Source organism: Podarcis filfolensis (genome assembly GCF_964270895.1).
Source record: "Podarcis filfolensis genome assembly, chromosome: 13".
NCBI lineage: Eukaryota > Metazoa > Chordata > Lepidosauria > Squamata > Lacertidae > Podarcis > Podarcis filfolensis.
In genome coordinates, this window is record NC_139615.1 from 48,545,154 (window position 1) to 48,564,051 (window position 18,898).

The 18,898-nt window shown below is 54.8% G+C and overlaps 2 protein-coding genes across 3 annotated transcripts; both read right to left on the bottom strand.

Annotated features, from left to right (window-relative positions):
• Positions 1–136: 136 nt before the first annotated feature.
• Positions 137–7,295, bottom strand: LOC310748110 (uncharacterized protein). Of its 2 annotated transcripts, none has more exons than XR_014541092.1 (3): positions 1,061–1,429; positions 815–959; positions 137–337 (listed from the first exon to the last, which is right to left on the bottom strand). XR_014541092.1 is itself a non-coding variant. In XM_083583693.1 (3 exons), exons 1-3 carry the CDS (start codon positions 7,257–7,259, stop codon positions 253–255), a joined length of 495 nt encoding a protein of 164 aa, XP_083439819.1. In that variant the 5' UTR covers positions 7,260–7,295; the 3' UTR covers positions 137–252. The 2 variants fall into 2 exon arrangements, 1 of the variants encoding a protein (XP_083439819.1); XM_083583693.1 differs by lacking the exon at positions 1,061–1,429 and adding an exon at positions 6,995–7,295.
• Positions 7,296–8,973: 1,678 nt separating this feature from the next.
• On the bottom strand, positions 8,974–18,770 carry LOC310748108 (uncharacterized protein; the record flags this gene model as incomplete). The annotated part of the gene is made up of 6 exons (XM_083583691.1): positions 8,974–9,303; positions 9,643–9,876; positions 9,979–10,285; positions 14,838–14,905; positions 17,110–17,153; positions 18,532–18,770. 4 exons carry the CDS (start codon positions 18,768–18,770, stop codon positions 10,127–10,129), a joined length of 510 nt encoding a protein of 169 aa, XP_083439817.1. The 3' UTR covers positions 8,974–9,303; positions 9,643–9,876; positions 9,979–10,126.
• Between the last annotated feature and the right edge of the window lie 128 nt (positions 18,771–18,898).

The following is an 18,898-nucleotide window of genomic DNA, read 5'->3' on the forward strand; positions in this document are numbered from 1 at the left end:
TCTTAGGTCCTAGGAAAGGAAAATAAAAACACAGGAAGAGGTTACAGGTGGGAAATGTCCGAGAATCCCAAAGTCAAAACTCAGAAACCCTGGCTTATGTCTCTCAGGAGGACTCAGGATCCAGCCTGGACCTCAACCTTTCTCTGTTCCCTCCCTGTGTCATATTAAAGATTGTAAGCCTCTCGGGGCAGGAACTTTTTTTTACTTGCAGTTGGTAAGATGACAGGGAATCACTTCCCCTGCCACACAAGGTCACAGCATGCCTCCGGATTTTGGTGGGTTTCCCAGCACCGCTGGGCTGCTGCTGGGCTGCTGGAGGTTTTCCCAAACCACAGCCCTGCGAAGGAAGAAGGACATTGTACTCTCTAGGGGACAGGGGTCCCGTGGGCCGTCCCCAATGATTTCCTTCAGGGGCACATCGCTCTAAATATCCCCCCCCCCGTCTGCCTTCCCAGCTCCCTCCCTTCCTCACTCTTCCACATCTCTCCTTCTCCTGTTTGGCACAGAGCAGCCCGGAAGCAGCCCATGGGCAGGCAAGCCAGTGGAGGCAGGGCCTTCCTGCGGTGGAGACATAGGGCCCCCGGGGGGAGCAGCCCTCAAACTTCTGTAGGGAGAGCCTGAGTGCTGGCGAGGGTGTCTGGCCCGCTGACCCAGGGAAGGAGGGGGACACAACAAGCACCCCTGCCAGGCTGCCCATGCCCACGTCACCACTGGCTGCCAACAATCGCTGCTCCTGCCTGGGCATATAATGGCCCGACTCTGGCTTGGAAGGAGGGGGTTGAGGGGCTGGGGCGAAACAGCCTGCTCCCCCTACCTGAACTCTGAGCCTTTCCACACTTTGCCTCCATATGGGGGTCTTTGTCCTTCCCCCTGTCCCAGTACCTCTGGGGTGAGAGGCCTTCGTCTGGGCTCCAGTCCCTCCCAGGATGCAGTGGCTCCCAGCCTGAATCTTCTCCTCGCTGCAAAACAAACAGAGATATCAGCAGGCGGCTGGCTCCCAGCCACGCTAACCCCAGTATGGGGCAGGAGGGGGGCCTGGGAAGGGGGCATTTCCTCCTACCTGATCTTATTAGCTGCCCCACCCTGAACTCCTCCGTACGGGCGTCTGGGATCCGTCCCGGCCGGCTTGGCACAGAGGCAGCAGCGAAAGTCTCCCCTGGCTCCAGAATAACTCTTGAGGTGTTCTTGATGGGGGGAAACCTTGGCTGCTACTTCTGCGCCAAGTAGGACCGGGAAGGAGCCATGCCCGCACGTAGAACGGACGGAGGGTGAGGCAGGCGAGGGTCAGGGGCTGGGAACCGCCACGATGGTCTCTCGTTCTTCATCCCGGGAGCAGGCGCTGGAGCCTCATCCCTGGAGGTGTGGCCGTGTGGAGGAAGCAGGACATCATATGAGAATGGGCTATGGTGGGCCAAAAACTATGGAAGGACCCCCTTTGTTCCCTCTGCCCCAGTACCTGAGGATCGTCACATCTCTCCAGGGATTTGACCAGAGCAAAGTATATGTTGGTGAAAGTCTCCCTCGCTGCAAAGAAAACGGAGACATCAGCAGGCTCCTAGCTCCCAGCCACGCTAGCCCCAGTCTGGGGCAGGAGGGCGGGGGTCCTGGGAAGGGGCATTTCCTCCTACCTGATCTTATCAGGGCTCCCCACTTCTCCTCCGTTCGGGCATCCAACCAGCCTAGCACAGAAGCCGCAGCCAAAGTCTCCTCCCTCTCAGAAATAACCCGAGAAGCTGTTTTAATGGGAGGAAACTTTGGCTGCTGCTTCTGCCCCAAACAGGGCTGGGAAGGAGCCATGCCCACACGGAGAAGGGGCAGTGGGGAAGAGGTGCGAGGGATGTCAGCCGGGAACCGCTGGAATGTTCTCTCGCCCTTCATCCCAGGAGCTGGAGCTGGAGCCTCAACCCTGGAGCCTGGCCCTGTGGAGGAAGCAGGATACAGTATGTGAGCCAAAGCCCACTAGAGACCTTTCCCTTGAAACTATAGGCTGTGTACCCACCATACCTTTAGGGCCCATTCCCACTTCCCCTTGGGTCATGTGCCCAGCAATCTCAGGTGTGTTAACAGATTTGCTCTTTGCTAGACCCCCCCCCCCCAGCCTGGTTTGCAAAAGTCAGCCCAGGAATTCTTTGTCTGGCACAGTTGTGCAGCCTGTACTTTCATTGATATGCCAATTTATCAAAATTCTACTTTTTGTGTATTTCTGGGGTTTTGGGGGGGGGGTCTCCTGCAAATGTATAACACTATCTTGCCTGCACAGTTTTTAATGCCACTATTGATGTGAACCGATGCATGATTATAAAGTAAATAAAGCTTATTTTTAAAGTTCCCATGCTGTTGATGCCTGATTCTTTCTTAAGTGGGGCAAAGGGAGGGAAGGCAGCTAGCTTCATGGCTGGACTTGCTCAAAAGAAGGTTTTGCAGCCTGATTCCTATCCTTTTAAGTTTGTCAAGGATGGAATTTTAAAACTCTGTTTTTAAAGAACCAGGTGGCAACCCTTCTTCAGGTATACAGGACCCACACTGTGAATTGTGCTCACAAATGTACTGGGAGCCACCGTAGATCCTTTAGGACCAGTGTTCTGTGGTCCTGCCAGCTGCTCCCAGTCCGCAATCTAGCTGTTGCTACATCTGCTGGCTCCTCTCAGATATGCCTGAGCCAATCTGATCTGAGGGGAATCCCTTCCTGTCCTCCAATATGTGGGATAACCTGTTGGGTCTTCTGTTAGAGCTTCATCAGGACCAAACCCCATCTCCCAGGCGTCCCCCTTGAAAGCAAGGCACAATCCTGGGACACTCAACACCCAATGGTTTTTCCATTTCCAAGGCACGGGGTCCCTTTTTAGAACATGCGCTTCAGGTTACAGACTCTTAGAATTTTGCTTCAGGATGAGAACGGAACAGAAATTGTATGGTGGCGGCGTGGCAGCAGCGGGAGCCCCCTAAAACTGTTCTTATCCTGAGGTACCACTTTAGCTAAGTGGTACCTCAGGTTAAGAACAGTTTCAGGTTAAGAATGGACCTCCAGAACGAATTAAGTCCTTAACCCAAGGTACCACTGCACTACTACTAGTAGTAGTACTACTACTACTAGTAGTACTACTACTAGTAGTAGTTATTTATACCCCGCCCATCTTCCTGGGTTGCCCCCGTCACTCTGAGGTAGATAAATCCCCTTCCTGTGTTTCTGTTTGGGAGGGGCTGTGGCTCAGTGGCAGAGCATCTTCCGGGCACCCAGAAGGGCCTTGATTCAACTCCCTGCTTGGCTTCAGGTGTGGGGATGAGAAGGCCCAGCTTGCAGGTTCGATCCCCGTCTGGGAGAGCTGCATCTTCCTGCATTGCAGGGGTTGGACTAGATGATCCTCAAGGTCCCTTCCAACTCCAGAGGCCCTCAGGACCTGAAGCCACGGATTCAAGTTACAAGAAAGGAGATTCTGACTCAACCTCAGGAAGAACTTTCTGACAGCAAGAGCTGCTTGACAGTGGGAAGAAATCCCTCAGTGGGCAGTAGACTCTCCTTCCTTGGAGGTTTTTGAACAGAGGTGGGATGGCCATCTGCCATGGATGCTTGAGCTGAGATTCCTGCATTGCAGGGGGTTGGTCTAGATGACCCATGGGACCCCTCCCAACTATACCACTCTATGATCCTATGATTTAAAGTGCAACCCAGAGCATTTAAATCACATGACGTCCCCCCAATGATCCTGTGATTTGCGGCTTTCCTCTCACAGAACTACAATTCCCAAAACCCCTGACAATCATTTAGGGATCATTTAGGGATCATTTCCTCACCACACACCATTATCCTGGCTCCCTTTCAAATCCCCCGTCTCTGTTCACACCACAGGGCAAGGGAGAAGGAATTATTTTGCATTTCCAGTTAGGCTCTCCTTGTCCTTGAATTGTTTCTTAAAGGCCCTCACTTGGCCGGGTCCTTTTGCACAGGCTAGCCCATGAATTCCTCTGCAGCTTGTATTTCTCCCTTCACATCCCAAATAATCCCAAACCCCACCATTTATTAATTTCTAGGGTTTAGTGGGATCTTCCCTCAATCTATAACAATATTGTGCATAATACTGTAATTAAGGTGATTGTATTCGGATTCCGAAGGGAATGTCAAGCAGGGAGGGAGGGGGGAGAGAGAGAGTGGAATTCTGGGGGAGAGTGACGATTGGAGGAGGCTTTGAAAGGGAGTTTGAATGTTGGTGGGGAGGCAGTTGAGAGTCGGTTGAGAGCGGTGGGTTCTGGAGGGGGGAGGTCAGCTGGCTGGGCAGCTCTTCAGCTTAGGATCAGTATGAGAGTCACCATCGCCCTCATTTGATGGTGGCCAAAAAGGAACGGAGACGCAGAGAGAGGGACTGCGAGTCTCCTGTGGAGACCGTGGGATGTGGCAGTCCCATGCCCAGCGAAGAGGGGCTCTGGCAGCTGCCCAGAAACAGATTAACCTCAATTTAGGAGGGCCACAGAGCCAGGCTTGGCTGGTATTCCTAATTCCCAGATGCCTCACACCACCCTCTCCAAGAACCTGGAAAGCAGCTTAACAGACCTGGGCTATGCCTGATTATCATCTTCCCAAGCAAGTTAGAAATGTAATGCTGGTGGTCAACGAAAGAAGTTTAAAGACTCTCTCAAGGCAGATCTAAAAGAAATGTTGTGTAAACAATGGGGAAATGCTGGCCTGCAAATGCTCCAATTGGAGAACAGCCTTTACCAACAGTGTCATGGACTTTGAAGACACACAAACTCAGGACAAAAGGGAGAAACAAGTTAAGAGGAAGGCACGCTTGGCAAACCCTCACTGTCATCAACTCCCACCCAGAAACCTATGTCCCCACTGTGCAAGGAAGTGTGGATCCAGAATTGGCCTCCACAGTCCATTATGGACTCACTGTTAAGACCATGTTCATGGAAGACAATCTTACTCGGCTACAAGTGATCGCCAAAGAAGAAGATGATAGATTTGGGGTCTACGGCCAATTTCATGGCCTTCATGGAAATGTCATGGAAGACTGAGTTTGGCTCTTGTCCATCAGCTTGGAAAGTGGCGATGGAGACCATTCTTTTGAAGCGTGGCCCTGTGGAGGAAGAAGGACTTGGTACATCCTGGCAGACGTGAGGAATGGATGCCCAATGTCCCTGCCCTGACAATCCTCCCAAAGAAAGCTTGGCCAACCTACTTCCGGACGAGACCATCTCTTTTCTCCTCTCATGGGGTCTACGGCCAATTTCATGGCCTTCATGGAAAATCCTCCTGGGAAGATGCTCCCCCTCCCCCTGTTTGGTCCATCACTTCCACCATTGTGCTCCCCCAAAGCCGGCACCCACCCAGCAGGGGGAGGCGTACCTTGGGGAGGGGGATAGTGTCATGGGGCAGAAATCAGCTTCACCTGCTGAACAGCAGCCTGAAGGGGGAGAAGGGGGAGTGACTTCACCTGCAGCTTCAAGGGCACCGAGGAGAAGACTCTGATGAGAACCAGCTGGCTTCAGCTTTCTAAAGCAGTCATGCCGTTCTCCTCTTTCAGGGAAGGGCACATTCAGACAGCAACCGGGACATCCCAGAAAACATGCAAGGCACTGAGTAGCATGGATTCCTCCAGCGACATGCAAGGACTTTACAATCCAGAAAAGCCAGACCAAAATGTCATGGAAGACCTAGTTTGGCTCTTGTCTATCAGCTTGAGAAGTGGCGACAAAGACCATTCTCTAGAAGCGTGGCCCTATGAAAAAAATTAATCTGTATTTTCAGCATTAAGCCAGAAATCACCTTGAGACCTGCTTACTCACATCAAAGTTCAAATGTTGAGAGAAGTGCTTAATCAAGGAGCTGGTGCATGTGATCGCTCTTTCCTGCTCATACATATTTTGGGAGTCAATCCAGAAATGCAAGATTGGAATGCCACAGATGACAGAGTTTGGCTCTTGTCCATCAGCTTGGGAAGTGGCGATGGAGACCATTCTCTTGAAGCGTGGCCCTGTGGAGGAATCCACTTCCAGACGAGACCATCTCTTTTCTCCTCTCATGCAGGAAGGTTCTTCCATTCTCTGTTGATGCTCAACATGTAGGGTGTTCTTCCAGCCCCATGCAAATCTTTCCTTCCTCTTACCTGTTCTTTTTATAAGGGCGGCTTGGGCAACAGCCACAGGGGACAGTGTTCCTACAACTCCCCAAACATGTTTCAAAAGGACCACTTCCTTCCTTCTGCCCCAGTACCTGAGGGTCCTCACGTCTCTCCAGGGATTTGGCCAGAACAAAGTATATGTTGGGGAAAGGCTCCCTCCCTGCAAAGAAAATGGAGCAATCAGCAAGTGCCTGGCTCCCAGCCACGCTAACCCCAGTATGGGGCAGGAGGGTGGGAGACATGGGAGACATGGGTGGAAACCTTGGCTGCTGCTTCTGCACCAAACAGGGCCGGGAAGGAGCCATGCCCACATGGAGAAGGGGCAGTGGGGAAGAGGTGCGAGGGACGTCAGCTGGGAACCGCCGGGATGTTGTTCGGTTCTTCATCCCGGGTGCCGAATCTGGAGCCTCATCCCTGGAGCCTGGCCCTGTGGAGGAAGCAGGATACAGTATGGGCTCCCATGTGAATGGGCTCTCACTGTCTGCAGATTCCCCAATTATTGCATCGCCACACCATGCTGCTGGGCAAACTCGCAGGGCATGAAGTTGCTGGTGGCTCCTGAGGTAGTACACCCACTGGCGAGGGTGTCTGGCCAGCTGACCCAGGGAAGGAGGGGGACAGAACAAGCACCCCTGCCATGCTGCCCATGCCCACGTCACCACTGGCTGCCAACGATCTGCCTGGACACATAATACCTCTGGGGTGAGAGGCCTTTGTCTGGGCTCCAGTCCCTCCCGTTATGCAGCGGCTCCCAGGCTGAACCTTCTCCTTTCTGGAAAACAAATGGAGACATCAGCAGGCGCCTGGCTCCCAGGCACAATAGCCCAGTCTGGGGCGGGGGGGGGGGGACCTGGGAAAGGGGCATTTCCTCCTACCTGATCTTATCAGCTGCCCCAACCTGACCTCCTCCGTACAGGCGTCTGGGCTCCGTCCTGACTGGCCTGGCACAGAGGCAGCAGCACAAGTCTCCCCCGGCTCCAGAATAACTCTTGAGGTGTTCTTGATGGGGGGAAACCTTGGCTCCTCTTTCTGCGCCAAGTAGGGCCGGGAAGAAGCCATGCCCGCATGGAGAAGGGGCAGTGGGAAAGAGATGCGAGGGTTGCCAGCCGGGAACCGCCAGGATGTTCTCTCGCCCTTCATCCCGGGAGCTGGAGCCTCATCCCTGGAGGCCTGGCCCTGTGGAGGCCTGGCTCTGTGCCCATGCCCACGTCCCCATTGGCTGCCTACGATCGCTACTCCTGCCTGGGCACATAATGGCCTGACCCCTGGCTTGGAAGGAGGGGGTGAGGGGCTGGGGCGAGACAGGCCTGCTCCCCCCACCCACTCCAGCACTCAATTGGCATTTCCCCCTACCTGAACTCTGAGCCTTTCCACACTTTGCCTCCCTACGGGGAACTTTGTACTGCCCCCTGTCTCAGTACCTCTGGGGTGAGAGGCCTTTGTCTGGGCTCCAGTCCCTCCCGTGATGCAGCAGGCTCCCAGGCACAATAGCCCAGTCTGGGGCGGGGGGGACGACCTGGGAAGGGGCATTTCCTCCTACCTGATCTTATTTGCTGCCCCAACCTGTACTCCTCCGTACGGGCGTCTGGGCTCCTTCCTGGCCGGCTTGGCACAGAGGCAGCAGCCCAAGTCTCCCCCGGCTCCGGAATAACTCTTGAGGTGTTCTTGATGGGTGGAAACCTTGGCTGCTACTTCTGCACCAAGTAGGGCCGGGAAGGAGCCATGCCCGCACGGGGAACGGATGGAGGGTGAGGCAGGCGAGGATCAGGGGCCGGGAACCGCCGTGATGGTCTGTTGTTCTTCGTCCTGGGAGCAGACACTGGAGCCTCATCCCTGGAGGTGTGGCCCTGTGGAGGAAGCAGGAAGCATCTGATGAGAAGGGGCAGGGGCGGATGAAAAACTACTGCCCCATTTTTGATGACCCCCCAAAAGAAGTTCCACAAAGACCCCTTCCTTCTGTCCCAGTACCTGATGTTTGCCATGTCCCTCCAGGGATTTCGCCAGTACGATGTAAATGTTAGGGAAAGGCTCCCTCCCTGCAGAGAAAACGGAGGAACCAGCAAGCGACTGGATCCCAGATGATAGCACCAGTCTGGCGCATGAGGGAGGGGGTACAAGGGAAGGAAGCATTCCTAAAATATGGGGCACTCAGTTGGCATTTCCACTTACCTGAAGTGGGAGCCTTTCCCCCCTCGTTCTGGCGGGCCTCTTGCCTAAGGAAGATACAAGCTTTGTTATTCTGATTGCTTGAAGGAGTTCCAGATAAATATATAGATGATAATATTTATTATTATCATCTATATATTTAGACATATTTATGGACATATTTTTGAGCCGATTTTGTGCCCCACCCTTGCCTGCGCTCCCGTTGGGGGCCCACCTCACCACCCCCTAGCTATGGCTTTGCCTGTACCACCCGAACAATTTGGAACCCCTCCCTCTTGTTCTTCTGCATAGTTTCAGCCCCCTCTGCAGCGTGGTGCCCAGAGTGAGCGCCCCTGTCGTGCCATCCTAAAACTGCCCCAGCGCAGCCTTGGGAGAGGATCCCACTCCATAAAGAAGACCACAGAGAAACCCTCTCCATAAAACTATAGGGATCTCTAAATCAGGCCTTCCTCCTCCAGCCGGCAAGATCACTGGGAAACCCTTCGCCTGCCACACAAGGTCACAGCATACCTCCGGATTTTGCTGGGTTTCCCTGCACCTCTGGGCTGCTGCTGGGCTTCTTTGGGTTTCCCCAAACCACGGCCCTGCGAAGAAAGAAGGACATTGTACTCTCTAGGGGACAGGGGTCCCGTGGGCCGTCCCCAATGATTTCCTTCAGGGGCACATCGCTCTCAATATTCTCCTCCCCCCCCCCCCCCCGTCTGCCTTCCCAGCTCCCTCCCTTCCTCACTCTTCCACATCTCTCCTTCTCCTGTTTGGCACAGAGCAGCCCGGAAGCAGCCCATGGGCAGGCAAGCCAGCGGAGGCAGGGCCTTCCTGCGGTGGAGACATAGGGCCCCAGGGGGGAGCAGCCCCCAAACTTCTGTAGGGACAGCCTGAGTGCTGGCGAGGGTGTCTGGCCAGCTGACCCAGGGAAGGAGGGGGACAGAACAAGCACCCCTGCCAGGCTGCCCATGACCACGTCACCACTGGCTGCCAACAATTGCTGCTCCTGCCTGGGCACATAATGGCCAGACCCCTGGCTTGGAAGGAGGGGGTTGAGGGGCTGGGGAGAGACAGAGGCAGAAGGCAAAGTCTCCCCCAGCTCTGGAATAACTCTGGAGGTGTTTTTGATGGGTGGAAACTTCGGCTGCTGCTTCTGCGCCAAACAGGACCGGGAAGGAGCCATGCCCACACGGAGAAGGGGCAGTGGGGAAGAGATGCCAGGGTTGCCAGCCGGGAACCGCCGGGATGTTCTCTCGCCCTTCATCCCGGGAGCTGGAGCTGGAGCCTCATCCCTGGAGGCCTGACTCTGTGGAGGCGTGGCTCTGTGCCCATGCAAACGTCCCCATTGGCTGCCAACGATTGCTGCTCCTACCTGGCTTGGAAGGAGGGGGTGAGGGGTTGGGGCAAGACAGGCCTGCTCCCCCCCCCCCACTCCAGCACTCAATTGGCATTTCCCCCTACCTGAACTCTGAGCCTTTCCACACTTTGCCTCCGTATGGGGGTCTTGGTCCTTCCCCCTGTCCCATTAGCTCTGGGGTGAGAGGCCTTTGTCTGGGCTCCAGTCCCTCCCAGGATGCAGCGGCTCCCAGCCTGAACCTTCTCCTCGCTGCAAAACAAACTGAGACATCAGCAGGCGCCTGGCTCCCAGCCACGCTAACCCCAGTATGGGGTAGGAGGGGGGGCCTGGGAAGGGGGTATTTCCTCCTACCTGATCTTATTAGCTGCCCCACCCTGAACTCCTCCGTACGGGCGTCTGGGATCCGTCCCGGCCGGCTTGGCACAGAGGCAGCAGCGAAAGTCTCCCCTGGTTCCAGAATAACTCTTGAGGTGTTCTTGATGGGGGGAAACCTTGGCTGCTACTTCTGCACCAAGTAGGACCGGGAAGGAGCCATGCCCGCACGTAGAACGGACGGAGGGCGAGGCAGGCGAGGGACAGGGGCTGGGAACCGCCACGATGGTCTCTCATTCTTCATCCCGGGAGCAGACGCTGGAGCCTCATCCCTGGAGGTGTGGCCCTGTGGAGGAAGCAGGACATCATATGAGAATGGGCCTCTGATGGGCCAAAAACTATGGAAGGACCCCTTTGTTCCCTCTGCTCCAGTACCTGAGGGTCATCACATCTCTCCAGGGATTTGACCAGTACAAAGTATATGTTGGTGAAAGTCTCCCTCGCTGCAAAGAAAACGGAGACATCAGCAGGCTCCTAGCTCCCAGCCACGCTAGCCCCAGTCTGGGGCAGGAGGGCGGGGGACCTGGGAAGGGGCATTTCCTCCTACCTGATCTTATCAGGGCTCCCCACTTCTCCTCCGTTCGGGCATCCAACCAGCCTAGCACAGAAGCCGCAGCCAAAGTCTCCTCCCTCTCAGAAATAACCCGAGAAGCTGTTTTAATGGGAGGAAACTTTGGCTGCTGCTTCTGCCCCAAACAGGGCTAGGAAGGAGCCATGCCCACACGGAGAAGGGGCAGTGGGGAAGAGGTGCGAGGGACGTCAGCCGGGAACCGCTGGAATGTTCTCTCGCCCTTCATCCCGGGAGCTGGAGCTGGAGCCTCAACCCTGGAGACCTGGCCCTGTGGAGGAAGCAGGATACAGTATGTGAGCAAAAGCGCACTAGAGACCTTTCCCTTGAAACTATAGGCTGTGTACCCACCATACCTTTGGGGCTCATCCCCACTTCCCCTTGGGTCATGTGCCCAGCAATCTCAGGTGTGTTAACAGATTTGCTCTTTGCTAGACGGGCCAGCCTGGTTTGCAAAAGTCAGCCCAGGAATTCCTTGCCTGGCACAGTTGTGCAGCCTGTACTTTCATTGATATGCCAATTTATCAAAATTCTACTTTTTGTGTATTTCTGGGGTTTGGGGGGGGGGTCTCCTGCAAATGTATAACACTATCTTGCCTGCACAGTTTTTAATGCCACTATTGATGTGAACCGATGCATGATTATAAAGTAAATAAAGCTTAATTTTAAAGTTCCCATGTTGTTGATGCCTGATTCTTTCTTAAGTGGGGCAAAGGGAGGGAAGGCAGCTAGCTTCATCGCTGGACTTGCTCAAAAGAAGGTTTTGCAGCCTGATTCCTATCCTTTTGTCAAGGATGGAATTTTAAAACTCTGTTTTTAAAGAACCAGGTGGCAACCCTTCTTCAGGTATACAGGACCCACACTGTGAATTGTGCTCACAAATGTACTGGGAGCCACCGTAGATCCTTTAGGACCAGTGTTCTGTGGTCCTGCCAGCTGCTCCCAGTCCGCAATCTAGCTGTTGCTACATCTGCTGGCTCCTCTCAGATATGCCTGAGCCAATCTGATCTGAGGAGAATCCCTTCCTGTCCTCCAATATGTGGGATAACCCGTTGGGTCTTCTGTTAGAGCTTCATCAGGACCAAACCCCATCTCCCAGGCGTCCCCCTTGAAGGCAAGGCACAATCCTGGGACACTCAACACCCAATGGTTTTTCCATTTCCAAGGCATGGGATCCCTTTTTAGAACATGCGCTTCAGGTTACAGACTCTTAGAATTTTGCTTCAGGATGAGAACAGAACAGAAATTGCATGGTGGCGGCGCGGCAGCAGCGGGAGCCCCCTGAAACTGTTCCTATCCTGAGGTACCACTTTAGCTAAGTGGTACCTCAGGTTAAGAACAGTTTCAGGTTAAGAATGGACCTCCAGAACGAATTAAGTCCTTAACCCAAGGTACCACTGCACTACTACTAGTAGTAGTACTACTACTACTAGTAGTACTACTACTAGTAGTAGTTATTTATACCCCGCCCATCTTCCTGGGTTGCCCCCGTCACTCTGAGGTAGATAAATCCCCTTCCTGTGTTTCTGTTTGGGAGGGGCTATAGCTCAGTGGCAGAGCATCTTCCGGGCACCCAGAAGGGCCTTGATTCAACTCCCTGCTTGGCTTCAGGTGTGGGGATGAGAAGGCCCAGCTTGCAGGTTCGATCCCCATCTGGGACAGCTGCATCTTCCTGCATTGCAGGGGGTGGACTAGATGATCCTCAAGGTCCCTTCCAACTCCAGAGGCCCTCAGGACCTGAAGCCACGGATTCAAGTTACAAGAAAGGAGATTCTGACTCAACCTCAGGAAGAACTTTCTGACAGCAAGAGCTGCTTGACAGTGGGAAGAAATCCCTCAGTGGGCAGTAGACTCTCCTTCCTTGGAGGTTTTTGAACAGAGGTGGGATGGCCATCTGCCATGGATGCTTGAGCTGAGATTCCTGCATTGCAGGGGGTTGGTCTAGATGACCCTTGGGACCCCTCCCAACTATACCATTCTATGATCCTATGATTTAAAGTGCAACCCAGAGCATTTAAATCACATGACGTCCCCCAAATGATCCTGTGATTTGCGGCTTTCCTCTCGCAGAACTACAATTCCCAAAATCCCTGACAGTCATTTAGGGATCATTTCCTCACCACACACCATTATCCTGGCTCCCTTTCAAATCCCCCGTCTCTGTTCACACCACAGGGCAAGGGAGAAGGACTTCTTTTGCATTCCCAGTTAGGTTCTCCTTGTCCTTGAATTGTTTCTTAAAGGCCCTCACTTGGCCAGGTCGTTTTGCATAGGCTAGCCCAGGAATTCCTCTGCAGCTTGTATTTCTCCCTTCACATCCCAAATAATCCCAAATCCAACCATTTATTAATTTCTAGGGTTTAGTGGGATCCCCCCATAATCTATAACAATATTGTAACTAAGGTAATTCCATTCAGATTCCCAAGGGAATGTCAAGCAGGGAGGGAGGGGGGAGAGAGAGAGTGGAATTCTGGGGGAGAGTGACGATTGGAGGAGGCTTCGAAAGGGAGTTTGAATGTTGGTGGGGAGGCAGTTGAGAGTCAGTTGAGAGCGGTGGGTTCTGGAGGGAGGAGGTCAGCTGGGGTGGGCAGCTATTCAGCTTAGGATCAGTATGAGAGTCCTTTGAAGGTGGCCAAAAAGGAACAGAGGCACAGAGATGGACTGTGAGTCTCCCATGGAGGCCGGGGAATGTGGTAGTCCCATGCCCAGTGAAGAGGGGCTCTGCCAGCTGCCCAGAAACAGAATTTCCCTATTTAGGAGGGCCACAGAGCCAGGCTTGACTTGTTTTCCTAATGCCCAGATGCCTCACACCACCCTCTCCAAGAACCTGGAGAGCAGCTTAACAGACCTGGGCTATGCCTGATTATCATCTTCCCAAGCAAGTTAGAAATGTAATGCTGGTGGTCAACGAAAGAAGTTTAAAGACTCTCTCAAGGCAGATCTAAAAGAAATGTTGTGTAAACAATGGGGAAATGCTGGCCTGCAAATGCTCCAATTGGAGAACAGCCTTTACCAACAGTGTCATGGACTTTGAAGACACACAAACTCAGGACAAAAGGGAGAAACAAGTTAAGAGGAAGGCACGCTTGGCAAACCCTCACTGTCATCAACTCCCACCCAGAAACCTATGTCCCCACTGTGGAAGGAAGTGTGGATCCAGAATTGGCCTCCACAGTCCATTATGGACTCACTGTTAAGACCATGTTCATGGAAGACAATCTTACTCGGCTACAAGTGATCGCCAAAGAAGAAGATGATAGATTTGGGGTCTACGGCCAATTTCATGGCCTTCATGGAAAATCCTCCTGGGAAGATGCTCCCCCTCCCCGTTTGGTCCATCACTTCCACCTTTGTGCTCCCCCAAAGCCGGCACCCACCCAGCAGGGGGAGGCGTACCTTGGGGAGGGGGATAGTGTCATGGGGCAGAAATCAGCTTCACCTGCTGAACAGCAGCCTGAAGGGGGAGAAGGGGGAGTGACTTCACCTGCAGCTTCAAGGGCACCGAGGAGAAGACTCTGATGAGAACCAGCTGGCTTCAGCTTTCTAAAGCAGTCATGCCGTTCTCCTCTTTCAGGGAAGGGCACATTCAGACAGCAACCGGGACATCCCAGAAAACATGCAAGGCACTGAGTAGCATGGATTCCTCCAGCGACATGCAAGGACTTTACAATCCAGAAAAGCCAGACCGAAATGTCATGGAAGGCCTAGTTTGGCTCTTGTCTATCAGCTTGGGAAGTGGCGACAAAGACCATTCTCTGGAAGCGTGGCCCTATGAAAAAAATTAATCTGAATTTTCAGCATTAAGCCTTGGTCCAGAAATCACCTTGAGACCTGCTTACTCACATCAAAGTTCAAATGTTGAGAGAAGTGCTTAATCAAGGAGCTGGTGCATGTGATCGCTCTTTGCTGCTCATACATATTTTGGGAGTCAATCCAGAAATGCAAGATTGGAATGCCACAGATGACAGAGTTTGGCTCTTGTCCATCAGCTTGGGAAGTGGCGATGGAGACCATTCTCTTGAAGCGTGGCCCTGTGGAGGAATCCACTTCCAGACGAGACCATCTCTTTTCTCCTCTCATGCAGGAAGGTTCTTCCATTCTCTGTTGATGCTCAACATGTAGGGTGTTCTTCCAGCCCCATGCAAATCTTTCCTTCCTCTTACCTGTTCTTTTTATAAGGGCGGCTTGGGCAACAGCCACAGGGGACAGTGTTCCTACAACTCCCCAAACATGTTTCAAAAGGACCACTTCCTTCCTTCTGCCCCAGTACCTGAGGGTCCTCACGTCTCTCCAGGGATTTGGCCAGAACAAAGTATATGTTGGGGAAAGGCTCCCTCCCTGCAAAGAAAATGGAGCAATCAGCAAGTGCCTGGCTCCCAGCCACGCTAACCCCAGTATGGGGCAGGAGGGGGGACCTGGGAAGGGGCATTTCCTTCTACCTAATCTTATAAGCTGCCCCACCCTGAACTCCTCCGTTCGGGTGTCTGGGCTCTGTCCCGACCGGCCTGGCACAGAAGCAGCAGCCAAATTCTCCCCCGGCTCCGGAATAAGTGTTTTTGATGGGTGGAAACCTTGGCTGCTGCTTCTGCGCCAAACAGGGCCGGGAAGGAGCCATGCCCACATGGAGAAGGGGCAGTGGGGAAGAGGTGTGAGGGACGTCAGCCGGGAACCGCCGGGATGTTGTTCGGTTCTTCATCCCAGGTGCCGGATCTGGAGCCTCATCCCTGGAGGCCTGGCCCTGTGGAGGAAGCAGGATACAGTATGGGCTCTCATGTGAATGGGCTCTCACTGTCTGCAGATTCCCCAATTATTGCATCGCCACACCATGCTGCTGGGCAAACTCGCAGGGCATGAAGTTGCTGGTGGCTCCTGAGGTAGTACACCCACTGGCGAGGGTGTCTGGCCAGCTGACCCAGGGAAGGAGGGGGACAGAACAAGCACCCCTGCCATGCTGCCCATGCCCACGTCACCACTGGCTGCCAACGATCTCTGCTCCTGCCTGGGCACATAATACCTCTGGGGTGAGAGGCCTTTGTCTGGGCTCCAGTCCCTCCCAGGATGCAGCGGCTCCCAGGCTGAACCTTCTCCTCTCTGGAAAACAAATGGCGACATCAGCAGGCGCCTGGCTCCCAGGCACAATAGCCCAGTCTGGGGCGGGGGGGGGACCTGGGAAAGGGGCATTTCCTCCTACCTGATCTTATCAGCTGCCCCAACCTGACCTCCTCCGTACAGGCGTCTGGGCTCCGTCCTGACTGGCCTGGCACAGAGGCAGCAGCACAAGTCTCCCCCGGCTCCAGAATAACTCTTGAGGTGTTCTTGATGGGGCGAAACCTTGGCTGCTACTTCTGCGCCAAGTAGGGCCGGGAAGAAGACATGCCCGCATGGAGAAGGGGCAGTGGGAAAGAGATGCGAGGGTTGCCAGCCGGGAACCGCCAGGATGTTCTCTCGCCCTTCATCCCGGGAGCTGGAGCCTCATCCCTGGAGGCCTGGCCCTGTGGAGGCCTGGCTCTGTGCCCATGCCCACGTCCCCATTGGCTGCCAACGATCGCTACTCCTGCCTGGGCACATAATGGCCTGACCCCTGGCTTGGAAGGAGGGGGTGAGGGGCTGGGGCGAGACAGGCCTGCTCCCCCCACCCACTCCAGCACTCAATTGGCATTTCCCCCTACCTGAACTCTGAGCCTTTCCACACTTTGCCTCCCTACGGGGAACTTTGTACTGCCCCCTGTCTCAGTACCTCTGGGGTGAGAGGCCTTTGTCTGGGCTCCAGTCCCTCCCAGGATGCAGCGGCTCCCAGGCTGAACCTTCTCCTCGCTGCAAAACAAATGGAGACATCAGCAGGTGCCTGGCTCCCAGCCACGCTAGCCCAGTCTGGGGCAGGGGGGGGACCTGGGAAAGGGGCATTTCCTCCTACCTGATCTTATCAGCTCCCCCAACCTGACCTGCTCCGTACAGGCGTCTGGGCTCCGTCCCGGCCGGCTTGGCACAGAGGCAGCAGCCCAAGTCTCCCCCGGCTCCGGAATAACTCTTGAGGTGTTCTTGATGGGGGGAAACCTTGGCTGCTACTTCTGCGCCAAGTAGGGCCGGGAAGGAGCCATGCCTGCACAGGGAACGGATGGAGAGTGAGGCAGGCGAGGATCAGGGGCCGGGAACCGCCGTGATGGTCTGTTGTTCTTCGTCCCGGGAGCAGGCGCTGGAGCCTCATCCCTGGAGATGTGGTCCTGTGGAGGAAGCAGGAAGCATCTGATGAGAAGGGGCTGGGGCGGATGAAAAACTACTGCCCCTTTTTGATGACCCCCCAAAAGAAGTTCCACAAGGACCCCTTCCTTCTGTCCCAGTACATGATGTTCGCCACGTCCCTCCAGAGATTTCGCCAGTAGGATGTAAATGTTAGGGAAAGGCTCCCTCCCTGCAGAGAAAACAGAGGAATCAGCAAGCGCCTGGATCCCAGATGATAGCACCAGTCTGACGCATGAGGGAGGGGGGACACAGGAAGGAAGCATTCCTAAAATATGGGGCACTCAGTTGGCATTTCCACTTACCTGAAGTGGGAGCCTTTCCCCCCTCGTTCTGGCGGGCCTCTCGCCTGAGGAAGAAACAAGCTGTTATTCTGATTGCTTGGAGGAGTTCCAGATAAATATATAGATGATAATATTTATTATTATCATCTATATATTTAGACATATTTATGGACATATTTTTGAGCCGATTTTGTGCCCCACCCCTCACCTGCGCTCCCGTTGGGGGCCTACCTCACCACCCCCTAGCTACGGCCCTGCCTGTACCACCCGAACAATTTGGAACCCCTCCCTCTTGTTCTTCTGCATAGTTTTAGCCCCCTCTGCAGTGTGGTGCCCAGAGTGAGCGCCCCTGTCGTGCCATCCTAAAACTGCCCCAGCGCAGCCTTGGGAGAGGATCCCACTCCATAAAGAAGACCACAGAGAAACCCTCTCCATAAAGCTATAGGGATCTCTAAATCAGGCCTTCCTCCTCCAGCTGGCAAGATCACTGGGAAACCCTTCCCCTGCCACACAAGGTCACAGCATACCTCCGGATTTTGCTGGGTTTCCCTGCACCTCTGGGCTGCTGCTGGGCTTCTTTGGGTTTCCCCAAACCACGGCCCTGCGAAGAAAGAAGGACATTGTACTCTCTAGGGGACAGGGGTCCCGTGGGCCGTCCCCAATGATTTCCTTCAGGGGCACATCGCTCTCAATATCCCCCCCCCCCGTCTGCCTTCCCAGCTCTCTCCCTCCCTCACTCTTCCACATCTCTCCTTCTCCTGTTTGGCACAGAGCAGCCCGGAAGCAGCCCATGGGCAGGCAAGCCAGTGGAGGCAGGGCCTTCCTGCGGTGGAGACATAGGGCCCCCGGGGGGAGCAGCCCCCAAACTTCTGTAGGGACAGCCTGAGTGCTGGCGAGGGTGTCTGGCCAGCTGACCCAGGGAAGGAGGGGGACAGAACAAGCACCCCTGCCAGGCTGCCCATGACCACGTCACCAATGGCTGCCAACGATCGCTGCTCCTGCCTGGGCACATAATGGCCCGACTCTGGCTTGGAAGGAGGGGGTTGAGGGGCTGGGGAGAGACAGAGGCAGAAGGCAAAGTCTCCCCCAGCTCCGGAATAACTCTGGAGGTGTTTTTGATGGGTGGAAACTTCGGCTGCTGCTTCTGCGCCAAACAGGGCCGGGAAGGAGCCATGCCCACACGGAGAAGGGGCAGTGGGGAAGAGATGCCAGGGTTGCCAGCCGGGAACCGCCAGGATGTTCTCTCGCCCTTCATCCCGGGAGCTGGAGCCTCATCCCTGGAGGCCTGACTCTGTGGAGGCGTGGCTCTGTGCCCATGCAAACGTCCCCATTGGCTGCCAACGATTGCTGCTCCTACCTGGCTTGGAAGCAGGGGGTGAGGGGCTGGGGCGAGACAGGCCTGCTCCCCCCCCACTCCAGCACTCAATTGGCATTTCCCCCTACCTGAACTCTGAGCCTTTCCACACTTTGCCTCCGTATGGGGGTCTTTGTCCTTCCCCCTGTCCCAGTACCTCTGGGGTGAGAGGCCTTTGTCTGGGCTCCAGTCCCTCCCGTGATGCAGCGGCTCCCAGCCTGAACCTTCTCCTCGCTGCAAAACAAACAGAGACATCAGCAGGCGGCTGGCTCCCAAACACGCTAACCCCAGTATGGGGCACGAGGGGGGAGACCTGGGAAGGGGGCATTTCCTCCTACCTGATCTTATTAGCTGCCCCACCCTGAACTCCTCCGTACGGGCATCTGGGATCCGTCCCGACCGGCCTGGCACAGAGGCAGCAGCCCAAGTCTCCCCCGGCTCCGGAATAACTCTTGA

Coding starts and splice junctions, on each gene's coding strand:
- LOC310748110 (XM_083583693.1), bottom strand. CDS start 7,259: ATGAAGGGCGAGAGAACATCCTGGCGGTTCCCGGCTGGCAACCCTCGC. Junction 960..6,994: donor GGGGCAGCTGATAAGATCAG/GTAGGAGGAAAT, acceptor TTTGTTTTGCAG/CGAGGAGAAGATTCAGGCTG. Junction 338..814: donor TGGAAAGGCTCAGAGTTCAG/GTAGGGGGAGCA, acceptor CTTCCTTCGCAG/GGCTGTGGTTTGGGAAAACC.